This window comes from Neodiprion pinetum, chromosome 1 (genome assembly GCF_021155775.2).
Source record: "Neodiprion pinetum isolate iyNeoPine1 chromosome 1, iyNeoPine1.2, whole genome shotgun sequence".
NCBI lineage: Eukaryota > Metazoa > Arthropoda > Insecta > Hymenoptera > Diprionidae > Neodiprion > Neodiprion pinetum.
The window spans coordinates 13,814,864-13,838,282 of NC_060232.1; the positions used below are offsets into that span (position 1 = coordinate 13,814,864).

The window sequence follows — 23,419 nt, forward strand, 5'->3', positions numbered from 1 at the left end:
ATGCGAGAAACAGGCTCCAATCAGTTTAGATTTTTCATATCCCCAATAAACTTATGAGCATTTACATGGAGGAGTAGCATTCGCAGTAAACCAAATTCGGGTCATGGTGAAATATCAAGAGCAAATTAACAATTGCATAGTAATTCAACTTGTTCAAGTAAGTACCGATAATATTAACATGCAACGCTCTAAGTTAAATGCACTCCACATTTGGTTCAAATAGATACGTGTATTCTCTAATGATATATTAGTGTGACAGTAGGTTACAATTGGTATTGTAGAAGGATCATTTTCATGTACAATGTATTTAATTATTGAAGTTCATTATTTATACAAAATATTATCACAAGTATCTTATTTGATGTAACAACAAAATTTGCGGAGGCGATTGTATTCGCAATATGAATGTAAATATATACATTTTTACATGGCGTCACGTTATAGTACGTAGGCTAAGTTATAAGTCACTACATATTATTCTAAATTCTGTATTTGCCTTACAAGCGATACGCTATAAGTATCATCAAACACATATTATATTATGCTGTATTATATATATTACTTATATACACATAATACATTGATGCGATGTACAATATTGGATAATAGACTTGAAGTACTTCGTTGTACATCATGATGATAGGAAATAGCTAATAGTTAATGAACGATAATATCATATGAGTAGAATGGCAACTGAATACAACTTTGATCCTTTGCTAAAAGTAATGCGTTGTTGTATGCTCTTAAGCTTTCAAAAACTAAAAAATTATATTACGAACATAATTTATATCCGTCACGTCTATGGTAATTTTTTAAATGTTTACTCCATATCTGTGAAAGCTCTTTATGTATTGACTAAGCTGCAGATAACTGATAAGTGTGCCGCATACGATGTTACATGTCACATGCGATACCTATGTACAGTGGTGTTTAACTAAATACACAAATAAACAACAGCGAACTGTTTAGGTGTGTATAAATAATTAAATTCGGCTGAACTAGCATATTACGTACCATTTTTACCCGTATAATTTCTCAACGTTTTAAGTACGTATGTAGGTATGTATAAATATGTATATACGTTCTTCCATGTCAAGCAGGGCACTTCTGACATCATGTTTCGCACGTTTGTTGAATTTTTGTACAGATTTTATAAAATAAACAGACTTTACCATTCTGTTTGTGTGTTTTTTGTTTAATTTCAACCTTTTTCTAAGCTGATTTTTTCTTGCTAAACTTTCTAGCTTCATCTCTCAAGTTATTGTCGGTAAAACAATATTCGCATTAAACGTTTATTAATTCCGCAGAATATATAGAAAAGTGACAGAAAAATTGTAGTGAAGCAGTTGAATTTTTGATTTATTGCATTCCTATTAATGTGAAAAAATTCTTATATCCAAGTCTTATGAAAGGTGATTACTAGTTTGTCGTCGGTTGATTGTGAGACCGAGTATTATTATTCGAACCATTATTGTCGTTTTGTAAAGAACAAAAGCTAAAAGCTTAGAACTCTATGCGTACCCGGTAGTACAAAGGTCTTAGATCTCAACATTACCATTTGATACTGGATCTATATCATCTGCCGTGACACGTACATACATATACCAGACTACACCCATAGCTAGGGAAAATGTGTGAAATTAAACACATTTTAATTATAAGGAATGTTTGACTCGTATCACAGGCTACTGCAGTATTCGTAACGAACAGCAAAGTTTTTACTCATTGTTTGGTAGGGCTGGAACTACTAGTTGGAATAATATTTCTATGTTTAATTCCATTTAGCTCATCTTGAATTTGTTGGAGTGACTTGCCCTTGGTTTCGGGTAGCAAAAAGTATACGAAGAAGACGCCAGCGAAACTAATTACGGCGAAGATCCAAAATGCAGTATAATTACCCAGGCTAACCTCGATGTTCGAGTAAAATTTTGTTATACAAAATGCTAAAATCCAGCAGAATACCACGGTTAAACTTGAGGCCTTGGATCTCACATCTGAAGCGAAAAGTTCACCCATCACAGCCCATGCGAGAGGACCCCAGCCGAAGCTGTACGTTGCTATGAAGACGACCAACGATACCACAGGTAACCAAGATATAGCAGTCAGATCACTGTTAATATGTTGTAGATAAAAGTAGAGACCAAGCGTGCCCTGCAACGGTCAAAGTAGAAGCAAATTATTATTATATATATATATGATACATTACTATAAATTATGTAATTGAAAGGCGGAATAAGCATTTCTCAATCTGTAATTATGTACGGGAAGAATCACATATTTGTTTTTTTTTTCATTTCTAAGTACTCTGAATGTCAGGTACGTCAAAAATGTACTCAATGCCAAAACACAATCGTCTATACGATGAAGCTATTTGATGACCTTATTCGGTTAGTGACAGTTTCCTGACCTGCATACGGAATTGATTACCGGGAACTTAATATTTAATGTCTACAAAATTCCACTTTAATGTTATGGAGCAAACGTAACTTTCTTGCTATCACAAATACAAGTACTCTGTTCCACAAGAAGTTAGTTTATAGTTCACACATTTTTCTTGATGCGATAAGTATATGGCAAGCGCGGGTTTAAGCGTGAGCTAAATTTATGAAACAAACTTATTTACAACTAATATTACCAATGATCCGCTTATATAATAATACATTTAATTCCAGAAAACAATATTGCGATAGTAAGAAGCAAATTGTATGTAAAGGTATAATACGTGCAAATGCTTTAGAGGGCTTTATATCCATTATAGGCATGTGTTCATAATATGACGACATCGGTTACTTGATACAGAATGTATCTTTTCTAATAAATAATACATGTAACTTTGTATATTTTATATCACTATAATCTGACGAATGTGAATCGTAATATTCGAAACCGTATTTGTGAATTCGAATCTTTTCATTATAACACAGCTCAACTAAGAAAAATTGTGTGTGTGTGTGTGTGGGGGGGGGGGGGGTAGCTTCGGAAGGTTTTGCAAATAAAAACGATAGGTAGATGTTAATATTTTCACCAGGATTTGAGAGTGACGGAAGACCGATAACAAGTTCGGTAGGATAGTCACATGATGGCAGATTACTGCTGAATTCTACGACATAGGTCCCAAAAATCGTGTAAAAGAAAACCTTATCACAGAAGTTTCTGAAAAGTATTACATTTTCAATATATCTTTCACTTTTGTCTGAATAAATCAACTATGACTAAAACCATTGACAGCATTTTTTTGATAAACTTTAGATACCTACTAAAAACAATATCGAATTTTTCATTTAAATATCGCATTTTCACTGATATATGAAAATGTCGATGAAATAGATAACTAGAGTCAATTTTGAAAACCTACGTCTACTCCGAGGGTCGTTGACATCAAATCTTTCTAAGACCACTTAAACATCAAGGGTAACAAAACCACTGTTGACCAGTGTAATATTAATGTATTGAAAAAGTCAGTGAAATCTGCATCAGTGAAGGATTAAAAATAATGCCACATTGTCATAAGTGTCTTGTCATTTCGTAGCAATAAATACGGTACAATGCACGCTAAGTACGAATTTGGTGTCTTCCTGTAGACCGTACAGCACATATTATTGATAAGCAAGTCCATACATTACTTACTATTGCATGTCACGAGCAATTCATCACACATTTCTGACCATTTGTCACGGTGATATCACGATCTGTATTCACATTATTACATACCATATTGCAAAATCGAAACCAGGGTAGAACGCGGCTTGATTGAATGTACATTGTAAAAGAAAAGTTACAAGGATTGTACTGTATTCGTATTAAGACTGATACTTAATACGTTATACTTTGTGATTTCGAGTGACGATGTAGCGCATGCTATGTGTTGTGAGACACATGGCAAAATATTTGCATCAACTGTTAGTCCGATGATGATTTAGACTACATGTTTCATTAATATACCGTGTATCCATGAGGAAAGTGCGCACTTTATGCGCGTGCGTCAAGTCGTTCGAATTTTATTGGCTGACAGTTGCTGCCTGATTGAGCAGCCGACACAATACCAATCGTGACGGTCAGAAAATGTCCCCAGGTCCCCACCATTACGTGTGGGCAATTGCTGTCGGTGTTGTTACGAAAACCAGTTCGTCGATTCGGAGCTAATCCGAAGTAAAATAAATCAGGCACGCGTTAATCATGTCAATCAAATCGTCGGATTCCTTCGACGATCAATTTATTACTGTAATCCGGAAATCATTATTAACAAAATACTATACCAAAACTTCGCGCTTCCCTTGCGAACTCGGTAGAGGTTCATAAGGTTCATAACAACACCGACAGCAGTTGCCCACAGATAGTGATGGGCTCCTAGGGACATTTTCTGACAGTCACGATTGGTAGTGCGTCCGCTACTCAATCAGGCGCTAACTGTCAGCCAATAAAATTCGAAGGACTTGACGCACGCGCATAAGGTGCGCACTTTCCTCATGGATGCACGGTAGACGGATAACTGTCGAGAGTCACGCCATGTTTGAGCTCAACAAATGACCACACTAGTATTAGATTTTTATGACTAACTCGTTTTTCACGGTGAACCATAATGAGAGCCTAACACTCATCTCTTAGTGCAGTAAGTTCTGCATATATCGCAGCAGTATCTGAAACGCGCATACTTCGATTTCCATAGATATGGGAATAGCTTGATACATTAACGAATGTATAAGTATATGTATTGGTATCCACTTCTTGTCCACCGAAGCCATAATGCTGCTACTAGCACTTAGTTATCTCCGTGAAGTAGATACCATGTTCGGTTGCACAAACTGCTCATCATTACGTTTTGTTGGTTAAAATACACAAGTGTTTTTCTTTTGTTTTATCCCTACTGATAACAAGTCAGGTTACTCATGTTTAAGCAATTAACAAACGAATTAAACAAAATGTAGATGTTCAACTACTGAACTGAAGTTGTGACAAATTTAAACCCAAATTTTTCACATCATATAATAGGGGCCCCGAGTCTCTTCAAATTAAAAATTAAAGGCCCATTTTTAAAGTTGATACCATATTTCGTAATGCCGTTTTCCGCTAATGCCGGATTGTGCGAAGAGCTTTTATGGGGACTGAGCGTGAGTACCTGTAGCGCCGCGAGTGGCCAAAATTGTCCCTATCGACGGGACTTGCTTCAACTTTGACAAATGGTCTGGCGGTTATATGTCATCATTTTTTCGAAAGAACAAATATGTTTACCGAAAAAAAGACTTCTTCCGGTGTAAGAAAAGTGAAAGTTAGTTGTTGCGCTATCGGTTGTTACGATAGTCTCGGAAATACCGAGTAAACCGTTATTAACTGTCCCTATACGACAGGACGATTCAAAACGATTAGTTAATTTCGTGCCATGGCGTAGCGACGGAAGTTTATGATTGGTTGAGGCATTGGCGTAGACAGGGGAAAATGCCCGTCGGTTGGGACTAATAGAATCGATTTGGCGCTGCCGTGAATTTTGCGCACGGTCTCTATAGTCAATAAATTTCATTGTTTTATTGTAAATGATTCTGTTCGCGTGCATTTTTAACTTACCATCGATACTGTTTGACCGATCGACGAAGCAATAAGAAGCAATTTCCTGCCGAGTCTCTCAACGACAAGAGGAGTGATAAAAGAAGCAGCGAGCATCACGCTACCAACAATGATGGTGGCAATATCGCTGGACAAGTTGCCTCCTGCGGCGTTGAATATATCTCCGGTGTAGAACAAAACTACGTTGATTCCACTGAATTGTTGGAAGAACACTAGCGCACAAGTCAACAACAGCGCTTTGAAGTTGGCTTTTACTGTGAACAAGACGGCATAGGAACTTTCATTCCTGTACGCTTCTTCTACGACGACCTGAAATACAATGACAATATATTTATAGATACTTATCGACATATTGATATAAGGAAATGATTAATTCATCAAGTTTAAAGTGTCAAATCCGTTTTTGATTTGTGGTTAAGCTTTCGACTCGATCTTCGTTTAGCTTTAAAGAGTGAACTTGACTTTATTGAGTCTGATTGGAAAATTGTAAGGTCCGTACAGTGAAAAAACTTTTCTAGTCTAATCGAATGAAGGGTGACAATGTAATAATTTTTGTGTAACTGAACTGACTCCAACCAATATGATAAAACTACGATACGAACAATATGATATCAGTATGATAACATTTCACGCACCTGCATCTCATCAACTTCTTTTTGGACGCCAGCTGCAGATTTTCCTCTCAGTCTTGCGACAGACTTGATAGCATCATCTTTGCGTCCTTTGCTTAGGTAGTAATACGGACTCTCGGGTAAAGTCAGAAACAATGCAAAAAAGACGAGGGGCACGCAGATACAGGCGATCCATAAAACCGTGTATGATACGTAGGGTCCGATAGAATAGGAGTATAAGAGACCCACAGTAATGAACATTTGGAAGAGAGACCCAAGCGCTCCTCTGATCGGCGTCTAAGAAAGTAACAAATACCACTTTCAAGTTTCTTTGGTTTTGAATTACGTTTACGAGATTTTCTTAAGCAATAAGTAGAACGAACGGATGGGTAGCTTTACCTCAGCAATTTCACCGACATACATAGGGAGTGCTGTGAAGCAAAGTCCCGCTGCAAACCCGAAGAAAATTCGTGCTATGTAAAGTTGCACGACGTAAGCGGCGGTCCCTGTCAGTATCCATCCAATAACGAATGGGATTACACTGGCAAGAAGGGCAGTTTTTCGACCATATCTAAAATTTAAACGCATAATTAACTTTGTACCTGTTACTTTGTTGAAAATAGAAATATCTGTCATTGTCATGTTCATCCAGCACCTATTTGGTGTTGCATATATTTTGTAGTAGATTAATTTTAAGTATTCTAAATTTAAAACTTTCAGTGGACTGTCTGGGTTAATCAAAAAATAGATGTTGGTATTAACATGTTATTTTCAATCAACGTTAGGAGTTATTAATGGATTTTTTTTTGAAATCAACAACTTTGATGACGTTATTTTTATTAGTGGATCTATGACTCAGAAAACTATATAGAAAAATTAAAACGTAAATGATGTCATGGCAAGATTTTATTGTGTGCTACGAAACGAAGCCCCAAGTAGCATACCGTAAGTTTATTACCGACCTATTGCCAACAAAATATAAAGTCAACTAATTTCCGTCAATCAAAAATACACCTTTTAAGCCAATATAGACATGACTTATACGTGCTAACTACATGCGTGCGAAAATATGATGTCTAACAAGAATTGTGCTTATTTTATCATTTTTACGTATAGAAAGTTAGACTCATGATATCGGTTAGTGTACAAAGATTAACGTATTTCGATTCTTTTGCTGAACTATGATGACGGCTACACTATGTCTATTTTCGGCCCGTCACTTTCGTCCTAAATCTGCCGTACAGATGTTGCGAAATTGACTGGAAAATCGGGGCCTTTGTGTCAAGTTGTGGCCAATTCTGCGTCAGCATTTTCTGTGACGCCAATAAACCGCCTGTAATCGCTTGGATAATGCTACCAGCTTGGTCTTTCTACCGTAATTGATCTCAAGTCGAAACTTACAATTAGCGCCTAGTTTAAACCGTACCTAGGAGCTTCTAAAAATAGTAAAGTAGGTTGTATTTCCATGCAGTGTCGGACTCTACTTTAAAGCTAATAAAGTCCGTAGTTTCCCGAGATTTACCAAGTTTAGGTTCAAAGTAGGGTCTGTCTAGAATCTCCTTCAATTCTTCAGAAGTAGGGATAAATCTGCTTGCTTGAAACTTTCCTCAAACGCTCAAAACCCTACCCCGCTGATAAAGATCTATCGATTTTGATTGATTGCGATTGAAATACAAAAATTACGATTGAAACGATACAAGATGAAATTGAAATCCCAATAAATTGGGTTACACATGAGTTGAATCTTATTTTCCGTTGTTATATATAATTAATCCAGGTATGTAATAATTGATATATTTTTAAATTAGGATTCTATATTTATTGTTAGTGACACAAACTTATAGTTCATAACTATCATCTAATTTCAGTTAAATGTATGCATAAATTTTAGAATTTTGTATATATATTAAAATATTCAATAATTGATTATTTTTAATTAGGCTTCTATGTTTATCGTTAGTGATACCAATTTATAGCTTGTAACTATCATCAATCCAGTTCAGAGTATTAATAAACTTAAGACTTTTGTACTTATGTTAATTTGAAGTTCCTGTTGTTAAAGGGGTTTCTGTATTCGTAAGAGCGTTGAATAAATACACTTGAAATGCAATACTGAATTTTGAAATAATATTGAAACTTACCAAAATTATGTCGAAATAGTCTTTAGATTATTCATTGTTAACACTTGAATGCCACTATAATAATGTATCTATAGAGGACGAGTCACTGGTCCAATTGAAGAGCTGTAGATTGAATATCGATAACAAAGGATCCATCGTCTACTGAGACGTCAAAGTATGTAAGGTGTGCTACTTTAATTCTTAGGGGTTGGAGGTTCAATGTTGGGCTTGTTCTTAAATTTTTAGGAGTTTGAGGGTGAATGTAGGATTTCTAGGTTCAGTTTCCTTCAAAGTAGGTTAAACAAACCTTGGTAGGGTCAAATGTAGGTGCTAAATTTCGACTTGGGATATAATGATGAGTTACTTACTTTTCAATGACGAACCCAGCACCAAAACCACCGAATGCAGCACCCATTGCAACCAAAGAACCTATCCAAGATCCTTCTTCACTGGTAATTGGCCGGCCAAAAGGGTTGTTAGCATTCGTTGGGGATTCCTTAAGCATGGGTAAGACGGGGCTGGTCCAGCCCATTGCGGCCCCGGTTGCCACGGCACCGCAATTCCCTGAGGAATAAAGGTGACTTTACAGTCTATGATGGTGTACCATTCGTCCGTAAATCGATTTTATTGCTGCAGTATTTAGACGTACTCAATTTCAAAATCTGCATGAAGTAATGTCATTAGTCCAATAAGTATTTGTCAGCACCTTCAACTCCATTCGAAAACGAGACAAATTTGAAGGTTTCTTAGATTGAAAAAAAAAACATTACACTCATCGCATTGTTGTCAACTAACGTATACATGCATATATGTAAATTCAACGTGTCCATTCCTGTGTAATTACGGTTTGTTGATTTTCATGCACACACTTAAAATATACTCTTATATCATGCCTTATCATACAGTAAATGACGTTCAGTGGTTCTCAATCGGGCGATCTTTACAATAGGGAGATGATTTCCCAAAGGCGGTTTCTGCTTTTTCCAAATACTCATTTCCTACGCGTATCGCTACTTCACGAGTATACTTCTGACGACAATATATTTGACTTTCACTGTCTTAAAATCACGTTCTTTATACTTTCCACAATGGAGGTACGACGAGATATTACTTGTCGTATTTCAACCTACAATACAACCGCTTGGATTGTTTATCGGCAATAAAGATGACTGACTTTTTCCACTGAAACACGTGAATGAAATATACGATTATACCTACTCAGCTAATCGTCGTATAATCCTGAAATTTTCCATCCACAATGGATTGTGTGTTTGCTGCGCATGAGCATTCTGTGTTACTGCGATGAGCACATTCTCAATCTGATTACAACATGACCGTAGTTTCATTCTCGATTCGAACGTCACGATAACCAAGAACACATGTTTCTTTTTATCGTTGTGTTTTTTAATTTCATTTCGATTACGTATACCGAATGCCAATATGTGTATACTAAATGTTAGTAATAATGACACCATTTTTTATCAGTTGGTTAGTTTGATTTACGGTTTTTATCATTGCGAAACTATATACAATAATATATTGATGATGTTATCGTAAATTGTCGTCAATTTATATAGTAATTTGTAACGTTAGCATTCGAAAATCCTCTAAAGTTAAAAAAATCATTATATATCAATATCGCTGCTGTATTGATAAGCAAAGGATTACCGAGGGTTTAATAATAGACCCCAAAGTCCACTAAGAAAATTCCGTACTTCTACTCATGCACGCGTTGTTGAATTTGTGTGTTAGTTGGATTTCGTGGATCATTATTCCGTATTAAGAAATTTACAGGGTGAGCCATTTTAAGAATGTTTGACATCCATGGGTGAGGCCAGGCAGGTCTAATTTGTACGGAACGTTGTGTTATAAATTACAAGCTTAAAATTAATCAACAGCGGCCAGCTCATTTCTTTAACTTTAAACGGCCCATACGTTCGATAAACTTTATACTGCTGCGTGCAGTGCTTCTTACACCTAGTGTGAATCCTGTTCGAACTTAAAAGTGCCACATCTCTGTAGTATTTCAAGCTATATGATTGAAAAATGAAACTGGTTAAATTCATGTTTAAAACATTGTAAAAATTATTTTTCTCAAGATATTTTACTAATATCTGATCATAGTATCATTAGCGGCATTTTTTTTTTTGCAGTAAAGTATAGTCATGTAATTTTAAAATTAATTTTTTTATGCACGTACATGAAGTTGATCGTGTGTCGGGTATCTTGTTTGATCTGCATGTAACGTCAGTCTGTCGAAAAAAAATTATAGCCTATAGGTATCTTATGCACTGAAAACCCAGATATCAATGACAATGAGGCCGACAACTGTTGAGTTTAGATTCATGGCTCTCAAATTATTTGGATACGCATTATCAGGACGGAACAGCTAAGTATTGATAATTAAGTGGGTTAAATGCGTGGAGCAGAAACAGAGCAGTTCCAATTCCATTTAACAATTGATTTCAACTTTGCAACCTTGTTTCAATGTGCAGCTAGAAAGTTCATATAACATTGCAATGGAAGTCCACGGAAGTAAATTGCGAATATGTTTTGTCATGACGGCGAAAAATTTTCTGTCGTAAATCACAATAATTCTGAAAAAACATTCATAATTAAATATGACTGAAAATTACCGATAGATATAATTTCAACATAATTAGTAAATATTATGAATAATTTGTTTTCCTTGTATCTATCTTTCATTTTGGATATGATATCAGCATAATGTCTGGAACTGAATATTTATGGTTTGATGGTTGCAAATGGGTGTTAAGTATCTGTATTAAAAAATAATGCTTCGCAAATTCCGAAACCCTTCCATTCGTATGTATACGTATTTATATTTTATATTTTCTCAAAAGTGAGTATTATTTTTTATACTGCAATGTTTCTTCTGTGCGATTTCTACTTAACGCCACGTATTTTTTCAGGAATACTTGCTTATGTTCACTATAATGCAGTTGAATCCAGTCTGGATACGGAGTAGTGCAAAAACAACAGATTTGAAATACTATATCTTCAAAAGGTATCTGAGAAGTTCCACGGGCCTATACTCGTGTAGCACTCATGATTCGAAATGAATGTATTATTCATCATGACACTTTTATTTTTAATTATGTTGCGCTTGAATATATTTTTGCAATCGGGAAGAAAACTCGTTCTGATTTTTTCATTGTGTTCTCTATTTGATTTTTTATTTATACTTTTCGAAGTATTCAACTTGTTGTGTTCTGTACCTTATACAAAGTTAAATAAAAATCCCAATGCTTTTGATGGGAGCTCAATTGAAGTGAGATGTGTACTGCAAAGAATAAAAATTTTGAGCACACTGTAGCGAGCTGGAGAAACCCCCAATGGTTTTTAAAAAATATGAAACACAAACGGAACTCATCTTTATGTACTTCGCATATAAGGTGAGGGCCAACAAAGTAGATATTTTACAATCAGCTTAGTTATTTCTGAGGAGTTGCGAGCACGTGACCCTCGATTTGGTATGAATCGTTCATGTGGCTTATAGGCTAAATGAGTTGGACACACCTATTGTATACGCTAATGTATCACTACGAATTAATTTTGACGTTAGTATGTAGTGTACGCGCATAAATATTTAAAACGCAATTAAATATCTATGAGCTACCTCTAAACTTGGCACTTGTCCGTAGGCACTGTATCAATACGAGCAATATTCATCATATATAACTACGGAGTATTTATTTTGAATAAGCTTTTACCAAGTTCAAAGTACTACTCTGACGTGTTCATTGTCCGCAAAATGGACAGAGGAATAGTTAAACAAATTGATAATTGAAATTTTCCGGAAGCTCGTTTCATACGCGACGACTTATAGACTGGCCTCTGGCTATAGCTTTGACAATGTCGCACTAAAAGTTCGTTCAACCGGTACATAAAGTTCAAAATCCTTTAGGGACACTTTGATGCGTACGTAAACCGGTGAAAAAAACAAATTTTAAATGCAGACATTAACCTCCTCCCGCATGAAGGCACATTTGTAATCACGCAGCAAAACAATGATTGCGGCGTCAATCGTGAGAGCAGCGGTAAACCCTCTGAAATTCCTGCTTCTCAAAGGGTTAACCTCCGTTCCCAGATCGATATTTTTGATCTTCGAATGACCGAACGATTGTTATTTACGTCCGAACCATACCAATCATCAATACAGAGTTTTCGTACGTATTTCGGGGTGCTCCAATGTGTTCCACCTGTGTTTTGCGGTAGAATAAGGGAAGTAAATATTTTCTTTCTTATTTACAACGTATATAACCACCTCATCATAAATAGAGAAGTGCAGTATTGATTGGATACGCATGGCACTAAAATACATATGTGTCTTATGTGCATTTGAGGTTTATAATCGATGTAAGGTGAACGAGGGGTTGAGCTCACTCGAGAAATGTTTTCAAATCCTCGAAATCTCTAGAATGTTTAAAGTCTCCTACAATTTGAGATCTGTTTGAAAAATCACTCGAATTCTTCAGCAATACTTTGAAATCTTTTGAAATACTCTGATATTTTTCGAAATAGCTTGAAATATTTTGAAATTTATTGAGATCAGTTGAAATATTTCAAATCCCTCGAATTTTTGTAAGACTTAGAAATTTTAGCAATCTTGTACTCAAGTGTACAGCCAAATTTGAAGAGAAATGGGATATTTATGTGAACTTAACTGGGTACCTTATCTGAATGATATACACAAATGTAACCACATTCATATCTCTATGTGAAATTTACGGACCTGGACCGGACTTTTGTTTCATATTTTGAGACCACGAGGGCCCACGAGTGAATGGTTTTGATCACAGCATTCTTTTTTTTTCATACATGAAATAAATTCCTGCGGGTAGAGGTCAACGATGAATGATGAAAAAATTTTCTGCATTTCAAGATATCGATTTTTAACACAAGCCATGGCGGGCTAATTTTAGCTCATAAATATTTCACAAACAATTAAGTCATCATCCACGGTTTTGGCTCCACTCAAACATGAGTAACACGTATTTTATGAACTGCCTTCTTTTTAGTGGCAGCGTGAGATATCAGGGCATGGATTTCGGTTTGTGTGTTTCTTTTCATTCCTTTCTGTACCGTGCAAGGTTTGTAGCATGTCATGCATAGAACTGCATGCATTGATCACAATGACCTACACAAGTGAAAGTTTGCCAATATAAATATATTGACGAGAAGTTGCTAATTAATCGAATACGATTTTGTAACGTGGAAATAGTATTCAACGCAAAAGTGACAACGTAAAACAAGATCTCTGGCAGAGAACCACTGCAACGGGTCGGTATTCATCCTGTGATACTCTGTCGTGCAAGAAAATAATTTAATAAAGCAATGACCATTACACATATCTTGTAAGATAATAACGATACTGTATGCAGTAAACACCCGGATTTAATCCGTCATCTGATCGTAGTAAGTATCTGAGTATCCAGTGTTTCCTCGATGTATTACTGTCATGTGCCTAATCAACATTCCGATAATGCAGATTGTATGAATCTAGTGGGTTAGAAAATGAGAAACAAAACTGATGCCATCGCTTTGATGAAAGACCAATAAGATCTTGACATTACTTGTGAGGTGCTGAGAACTTTATCTCGATGAGTGGAAGCAATCAAAATTGAAATTGTACAAGCTGTTCCACTTCGCAATCACCGTAAAGTGTGAAAACTGAAACTGCGGATGAGAATCGATCCAACCAAAATCTGCTGGTGAATGGTAAGTTTTATACTGGTCCGTGAAAGTTTTGTGAAGCGAGCATTGCGAGTTCGCTTGTGTATGCAGACATCTATTTGTCGACGTTCTGAATGCTGCGATATCACATTGTGTGCAATTTCTCTGTTTTTAAGTATGTAACCAGTTAGTAGGCGTGTTCAATATCGTTCAATGTCAAAAGTATGATTGGAAGAGGCTTAAATTTGACCCTGAGAAAAGTTGATTAGCTACATCGAAGTCGTGTGCTCAAAGTTTTTTGCAAATAGTTGAAACAAAATCTCACCGAATTGCCGTAAAATAGAAGAAGATAGTGCCAGTAGTGGTACTAAGAAAAGTTTGATTGCTGACAAATTGAACAAAACTTTTGTTACTGCGATAGTTTGAGAGCGTATATAATTGGTTTGTGGTTTCACAGAAATGATTTAATCTGTCCTTGTATGTAATCTTGTTTGATTACGTATTTCCTGCAGTGCCAAGAAAGTAGCTTACTCGTTTCGCAAGTAAAATATTTATCCAGTACAATAATTTACAAATCAGGTTTGCGCAAACACGCTTGATTATGTTCACATATGGAAAAAACATTTGAATCGAATAATTACGGTAAAAAAGCTATTTCAATTTGTCGTTGTTTCGGGTCATTTTGACCTACGGATTGCACTGCAAAACTAGCGATCCTGACATATCGCAAAAAAACAATTTTTTCTACCAAAGAAAATTTGACCAGCACTTCGGAATTATTTCATTTGATTCAAAGAGTTGTTATAATCATCAAGAAGAGTCGAATCTCGGCCGAATAGCTGTTTCAATCAACGTGAAAAGCTATCTGCAGAATTGATACGAAGCGTTCACGAGAACGAAGTATCGTATGATTATCTTTCGAATATACTTGTGAATTGGCAGGTGATTATTGAGTAACCGTAATTATATCGAACTTGCCAAATGGATCAGATCTTAACGCGATAAACGTTTACTAAATATTATATGATATTTACAATCTCTGGTATGATCTGTAATTAAAGTCGACAGATTGGAAGTGTTTTGATAAATTTACTATTATAATTAACTGAACTGGCCAAAGTAATCTTAGAATAGAAAGTATCCTTGATATAATAACTATTTAATCGTATGACAATTTTGCATTTCATTTTTCTCACATATCATCAAGGTATACTGCAATAAAATGATAATGTATCAAATTTATTGACCCGACGTATCGCAGGGTCTTAGCATTGACAAGGAATCGTTCGATTATTTTGTGTCGCAATCAAAAGAAAAAAAGAAGGTCATTCGATAATCAATGAAGAAAAAAAGCAAAACCTGCATGTCTACAAATAAGTCGTACGAACAACAACAAAGAAAATCCGATGTACAATGATTCTCATTCCGTCTGTGTATAATAGCGGACGTTTCTTGTGTCTTCCAGTTATCGTATTTGCATACATTTTCTCGATACGAACTTGTCGATTGGTCAAGGAATAATTTTGATGGATTGAATGGCGGTAAAAGCGAGCGACAGTGAAAATACTGAATAAATACATAATAGATTCCAGGAACATTTATTTCTGGAACGAAGTATACATCGACATAAGTCGGAGCCTATAAGAAGTTTCGGACACGCGTCCGTGCAAGTTGGTTGCTAAAAAACGAACTGGCGAATGTCAAATAATGACATTAAGGAAATAGCAAAGTTTTTTGATCGCCACAGGATCTATCAGCAGGTTCCCGAACGCGTATAGTATTGTGGGACCCCAACAGCTGGTAAATAAGATCAAAATCTAGAAGTTCGTTATGTTCAGAGTATATATTTAGATCGAAGGTCCGGGGTGGCGCGAGAAGTGCGTGAACTTCGCGGCATGTGATGCGTCAAGAGGCGTGTAGGCCTACGCGATAGATTATATTTAGTCACCGATACCAATATACATTCTTTTGTCAACATACAATGGCCATTACCCATCGAATTGTTTTTCATTATTAAAATTTGTATTCATTTTAATACTGCCATCACATACTTCATATTTTTATCTAACGATTATTATTGTGATAACTCCAGGTGTGAAGTTGAAACGCTATAGAGACCGGTTTTTGTTTGCATTTTTGTACGTATTTTCCTCGTTCACGATCTTGAACTTAAGAAAAGGATAAACGAGCGCGGGCTTCTTCATAACAAGGATTAAATTTATTGTTTCCTTGTTTTCACAGATTTTTGATGAAGTATAGTATAGTAGTAACCCACTAACGACACACAAATAAAGAAATAAAAGTTATAATTGATTACGATATAACGGGCCAAGTTTCGGTCGGATAAAAATGTTGTGTCATTAGGCGATAGTGCCGACCGAAATAACTTAACTATTGGACTCGTATCAACTTCGGCGTAACGACACTTTTTATAACATAATATATTTAAACGACGTACCATGTCGAATAGTTTTTTCAAGTTTTCCTTGCACCGATCGAGTACTTGACGGTACTTGTAATTTGAATTTCACTCACTATTATACGTATACATACGGTGTAAGTATATGTACGTGATAAGCGGGAGGACAAACCCGCCGAGGTGAAAACACTTGCAACAGGTGGGTGATCAGTGAATTGTCGCCGAATGAGGGATCAGTGGATATACTAACCCGCGAAGGAACCGAGGTACTGGAGTAACCTTGAACCTTTTTCCGTCATCTCGGGGTCTTCGTAGAGGTGGCGACGGACGTGATGATCGATATCGTCGGCGGGAGAAAAAAATTGGGTTTCTTGAAGGGTGTCCGAACCGTTGGCGGTCTGCGAATCACTTGCGGGTACGGGACTGTACTCGTACTCTTTATGCGTCCGCCCCTCTTGGCCGCCAGGCGGCTGGTGGGAGTTGGCTTGTTCATTTCGCATCTCGCTATCGCCGTCCTGTACGAATTCTGTAAGAAGATGTCGATTTCTTATCAGCATCATATTGCCGAGTAGTGGACCTGCCACGCCTACAGGTTATACTTATCCAAAGCTATATCTATACGTATTTGTGCCATTTGGCTTCCTTCTCAAGATGATCTCGAATTATTATTGCTCAATTATCTCCCGCTCGAATTTTTAGCGCATGATACTGCGTTACGCAGATTTTTAGTACTTTTTTAAAGTATATCTACGTATGTAAAACATATATTACGTAGTACATACATACATTTGGTTGACATTCATAGGATGTTACTTAATTAATGACAACAGTTATAACAACGCCACTAGATAATGGGCATCGTACCACTTGATACGTATCAGTTATTGACACATTAACACCCAATTATTGAACCTGTTATTTTCCAAAATTACAAATCGACGAGACAAACTATGAATTTCTCGACGCCTAAGCGGAATTGCTAGAGGGTTAGACACTACAAACTTATTTTTTGATAATTTTCGAATTAATCGTCAAACAGATACAACCAGAAAAGGTCAATAATTGGGACTGGGTCAATAACTGGTACACTTGGGGACAATGAATCTGAGACGGTCAATTTTTTACACCAGACAGTTATGTTGGCAACACAGAGAAACCCACAGCGTCATAGTGGGCCGAGCGCGAAACAAACTCAATCTCAATAAACATAACGTAACCCATGACCGTCGAATCTAACCTTAGACTACTGCGGGCATAATGACTTGTTCGATTGACACGTATTCTAAGGTTATATTCGACGGTCATGGGTTTATGTTTATTGAGATAGAGTTTGTTTCGCGCTCGGTCGACTATGGCGCTGTAGGTTTCTCTGTGTTGCCAACATAACTGTCTAGTGTAAAAATTTATATCCATCTCAGATTCATTGTCCCCAAGTGTACATTTACTTTATGGGAATTTTAAAATAAGATTCATCATCCACATCTATAAAAAGAAACGCTCGTCAACAATCATAATCATATATGTACTGGGAATCTCCTCATTACAACTTTTATTAAGGAATGGTTTCTTGCTATTGCAAAATGTGCGGAATATCAAGTTAGCAGCTGAACGGATCACGAAAATAGAAACAGAATTAGCCTCGTCAATATACTGAAGGTACGTACACAGAAGTAAAATTTATTCGATTTTCATGTACGTGGCAATTGTATGGACAATACTTTTTGGAGTATCAGAAATCACAAGGGTCGAAGTAAGAATTACTCATTGGTACGATGAAGTTATATTCGCGAATATTCTTGGAACTTGTAAAATATCGCAATCGAAGTAATTTTTACTTCACGGAAGTATCGTCCTGCATATAATTATCACCACGTCTACAAATAAAACTGTTTTTTTTTGTGCGGACTCAAGTTCTGACCTAGGATAATTTTTATGTTATTTAGTCGGATACGAGTTAGTAAATCGATTAAGATTTGCACTGTTTACAATTTTCAACGCTTCTTCTTCTTACGCAACAGACTTTATGCGTCAAGTGATGTATGGTTGAGGCAGAAAATACGCACGCAATGACAGACATAAACATATTCACAGAAACGATACTTCGGAAATACTATTTCACTCGACATCTGTAAATATCAATTCTTCCGTTATATTTGTGCCCTTGAAACCATTTCAAGTTTCAACTCTCCTCATTTCTAACTTTCTAGCTTTTATATTTCTGGAGACAGGGCAAGTTACTTGATAATAACCCCGAAAGTAAAACGTTGAATGTTAACGACGCTGCGCGCGTTTATGTCACCAATTTTTGTCCGACGATATTTTGAGATCGAATCATCCGATTTTTATGAATTTTTTGGTCAATCATGCAGATTCCTCATAATTCAGAACCAATTAGATTTGCACCATAACTGGTATTCATGTTCTTGAATTATTTCTAAAATTCAAAATCTTTCTAATATTCTTGTTTTCGCATATAACACGAATGGCGAGAACTTCTAGGAACGGCTAATCGAGCTGGTCGATTTTCCCGGCTTGTTTTATGCAGTATAATACGGAGACTAGGGATATAGGGATTTTTTATATTTTACGATATTTGAGCTTCATGCTACTTTAAAGCATGTCAAAGTTTATCTGAGTTCGAACGAATAGAAGTACTGCGACTTTTCTTAGATTGGAAACGGTAGGGATGCCAACCCAATACTCACGCGGCTTAGGGGGATTGCGTTTAACCATACCGGGGTATGTCGGAGACATTCTGTCTCTCTCGCTCTGCGTTGTGATTGGTTTATGCAATTGCACTAGGCTGCGCGAGTATTGGGTTGGTATCCCTACCGTTTACTATTTACGAAAAGTCACGATATAATACAGTTAGGTAAACAATAAAATTGTATAACTGAAAACTCTTTGGAAATTATACATACTTTACGAAACATAGGAGGAAGAATCAATTTGCCTGATAGTAACAATTTTAGAAAAGACAATTGTGTGAAAAATGAAGATTTTGGTCGAAAACGTTTTCATTTTGGTTGAACATTCTGGAAATGTGAACGAAATACTTCTTGTTCAAAAATCATTCCGCTAGAAACATATTATTTTTCTTCTATTTATGCGGTAAGAATCTCTTTTCTAAACAGCGAGTAGATGAAAAATTGTTCTGTTCCCTATAATTATAACGAACGATTGCCGATGTTGAATAAACCAAAATGAAATCCATAACATTTAAACTTTTAGTTTATCAAACTGTTTTTGTTTGTTGAAAAATTGTCTTCTTTTTCTTCTCTTTCTTTTGCTTTAGAAGAAATAAAAACGATTCAAAATAAGTATCCATATTCTCCTCATTTTGAAAATTGCTTTTAATTGGTAGAAACTTTGCATCGATTGGATTACCTATTATTGGCTCTGAACTACTTGCTTGCCCTTGCACTTGACTTAATATTGCAATAGAAAACTGATAAAATTCGCGGACAGACATAAACAATACTTGAAATTGAGATTGTTCAGCGTGACAAAATATGTTATTCGCTGCTTGCAAAGTACTTCTACGCCGTTCACAAATTCTAGCATCCAAATATAAAAAGCGCGTGCTGACTAGAGTATTTTTACACGCCCGGTTGGTGAAATGCGCACGTAGGCTCTTGTCGTATGTTACTTATACGTGTGTGTACAGCGTACACATAAGCCCGATTGATCTTGAGTGCGCATATAAGGAGCGTACTAGCTTGAGCATTTTTCCTCAGACAAATGTTCGTAAGCGCAATTTTTGGCACGGGTGAAAATATACGTTGATGCGCGCGAACTGTGCTCTGTAAAATCCGCTGTACCAGTTGAATAGCACATGAATGTGGAACAAAGATATTCAAACAAATGTTCGCATATATTGTGACGCATAACATTAAACGTTCAAAATGAAGATACGAGTTAAATTCGGTAAAATGGAAATTTACCAATAATATAAGTGAATACTCGTCATGTCGTAAGAAAATTTTCACTGATTCACATTTTTAGAGTTCATGTTGCACAATCGCTAACCACGGGAGTGCCTATGAAATTTGTCATTGTGAAAAACATCACGAACCGAGTAAATTTTCTTGAACTTGAAAACACGATTCATCAGTTACGTGACAAATACTTTTCAACATGTATGTATGTCAGGGTGTGCCAAAAAAAAAAAAAATTCTTTTCAAATGCGCATTAAAATTTCGGTAGAACATCTCGAATAGAATATCTCAGTCTCAGTCAAATATGAGCTCTTAATACTCATATTCAGAGGTGCCTATTTTATTTTTTCTGTTTTCCATTTAAATATCACGTAGAAAAAATCTAAAAAATTGTGCACTTTTTTTCTCGGAAGCGGCTTGACTTATAAACTATCACAATACATATTCTTATAGGAAACATGAGAAAAAAGTACAATGTAGGGGAGGATATTTCTAAGAAATAGCATTCCCCCACCAAGGAGCTCGACGTGCATTTATGGCGTTTTGAACTGCGACTCGCGCAATAGGGTTGCCAAAAGTTCATAACAGCTACGCTATTTTTTTTCCAATATTTCACGTTTGTTGCCGGCCCAATTGCAAGAGTATTTGGCAAAGTTACGACTACGCTTTGTTTAACCAGAGTAGCGGGGAAGCCACTAAGCTTTCTTGCTTATTATAAGAGGCCCTATTGAGAGAGTCGACTGTACTGATAGAAATTTCTTAACTATAATCGATAACGAGATATTCAAAATGACTCAATGTTTATAGGCAAATATCTCGGAATCGGTTAGCGGTAAGAAACTTCTATCTCAGTACTTTTTTTTATAGAGCGTGAAATTTGTATAAAATGTGGGTGAAAAATCAAGAGTTGGGTGGCGTCGGTCAATCAAATTTTGCAAGCTTCCACCACTTCTAGTTCCAAAATGGCAAATTTTGAAACTTTTCGTGTATCGTAATCTTCGTAAGAATTACATAACCAATTCTGAAGAATTGCAGATAGTGTTAAATCAAGTATTAGACTAAGAAGTGCCACTAAAGATTTGAAACTTCTAATATTCCCAGTTACATAGATGCTGCATTACAAAAAAATGGATTGATCAAGTATTCGATGGAGATAAGGCACATTTTTTTCAACATTTCGCGATTTCTGGCTATCAAACGGCGGCCAGCCAAGCTTCAAAATGACTGTTGTACGTTTGACCTGATTTTTAAATTTGGAAATTTTTTGATTTTGCCATTTTTCCTTGGGCTCGGTTGTTCCAGAATCCGGCGAACGAAACTGAGCCACTGCTGGAGGCTGTGAATTGGACAATGAATTGGACGATTGTTCCTAACCTAAATATGTGAATTAAAATGAGGGGAAGGGAGGCTCATGTCTTTAGCATAATGGGAAACAGTTTTTTTTTCTCATCCAGCGTGAACAAAATTTCAATTGGCCCAACTCTAAAGAAGATGGTATAGTCCGCAACCTTTATCGGCCGCGTTGAATGTCACTTACTCCGACTATTATCAGAGCCTATATGCTTTAGCGAAAAAGTTGCAACTAGCGCAATTCTACATGATAATAATAATTTAGTTTTACTCAACTACATTGCTAGAATATTCATTTCTGTAATCGAACTACTACTAATTGCAGGAATCATTTTTTTGGTGCTATTCTCCCATGAAAGAAAGAAGTTATCGAATAATTTTATTCGCTGTTACATGTATAATAAATCGTGCTACATGCGGTATTTTCACGTTACTGATACGTAGGATCTGAGGATTATAAGAATAAGTGACTATTATCAGAGTCTTGCTCGATTGATAAAGACTAACTGTAGTATCCTCTTAAGAAGAGACCGAAAAAAGAAACAGTAATTCTCATATTTTCTACAACGCACGTTCCATGTGAAGTATGTCACACCGGCTAAAGATAATCTGTGCACTTGATATTATTGGCGTTTTATCTAAAACTATTACGTTATACAGCCGTAAATATAAGATATTGTAATTCGCTATTCACATAACAGCTCATTAAATCATATATTCTGACAAAGAAACAAGAAAGTTATGGATTTAAGCAATCGGTTCATTGGCAAACACAGTAGCTGATTACTTAATTATGTGAATAAAGTTTTCCACACTCTAAAATTTGGTAATTAACTAACTAACGACAACTAATGATTTAATGAATATTTGCTGTTAATACACAGCTTCGATATCTAAGGTATCTCTTGTGAAGTATCTAGCTCAAAGAATTAAAGAAAGCATACCGAGGAAAATTTATAATTGCGGCTACTATATATAGTCCTTGACCACACTGAGAGAAATTTTTTGTTTCGGTTACCGCTCAGTTCTTAACTATTTTCATTTTTTACCACAATCGAAAAATATAGTTCTAGGTACAAAATGAAAATTAGTTTTGTAGCTGTTACCGGAAAGTCTAAGATCTGTTACTATTCTTTCTCATTATGATCATTTTTACTATATTTTCTTGCGACTGTTGCGAAAATTTAATGCTTGTGCAACAATAAATTGATATTAAAGCCTTATTTAACTCAAAAAGTACAGTAAACCGAACGAACTGATTTTGCGTTGCAATTACCAAAAAAGGATCGAAAATAGCGGAAAATGGTTACGTGTACCTCGTTTTTCGTAATTCCAACAATATTCAAACGGTTTTTTAACGAGACCTGTTTTACTGAATTTTTCTAGTTACTATAACAAATGAAATTTTTCTCAGTGCATTTTTAGTTCGTACCATTACGAAAAATATAAATCTGGGTACTAGCCTTAAGCTAGTCATTGTCGCGATTTTCCTGTCACTTTTGAAATAATCTGTAGTATGCAAAAATAAAGCCAGAAAGGGCTTTTATATTCGATTTGTGTGCTAATTCTAAACTATTTTTTTGTGTTTTTTGAAAACGGCGATACGCACTCTATTGTCCCTATATGGCATTCTATAATTTGTGAAGAACAGATTTCAGCTAGCACGCAAAGATTACCAAAATCATGAAAAATGTACGTTTTTAAGACTGTACATTGAAACCGCGA

The 23,419-nt window shown here is 35.9% G+C and overlaps 1 protein-coding gene across 6 annotated transcripts in view; it reads right to left on the minus strand.

Annotated features, from left to right (window-relative positions):
- Positions 1-286: 286 nt before the first annotated feature.
- Positions 287-23,419, minus strand: part of LOC124210922 (facilitated trehalose transporter Tret1) — a 75,497-nt gene continuing 52,364 nt past the window's right edge. For all 6 annotated transcript variants that reach the window (XM_046609426.1, XM_046609380.2, XM_046609370.2 and 3 more), the window contains 6 exons: positions 16,657-16,932; positions 8,659-8,854; positions 6,570-6,741; positions 6,195-6,467; positions 5,560-5,868; positions 287-2,151 (listed from right to left, as the gene is read on the minus strand). In XM_046609426.1, coding sequence (XP_046465382.1) covers positions 1,723-2,151; positions 5,560-5,868; positions 6,195-6,467; positions 6,570-6,741; positions 8,659-8,854; positions 16,657-16,932 — 1,655 coding nt within the window. In that variant the 3' untranslated portion in view covers positions 287-1,722. The remainder of the gene's footprint in view (positions 2,152-5,559; positions 5,869-6,194; positions 6,468-6,569; positions 6,742-8,658; positions 8,855-16,656; positions 16,933-23,419) is intronic.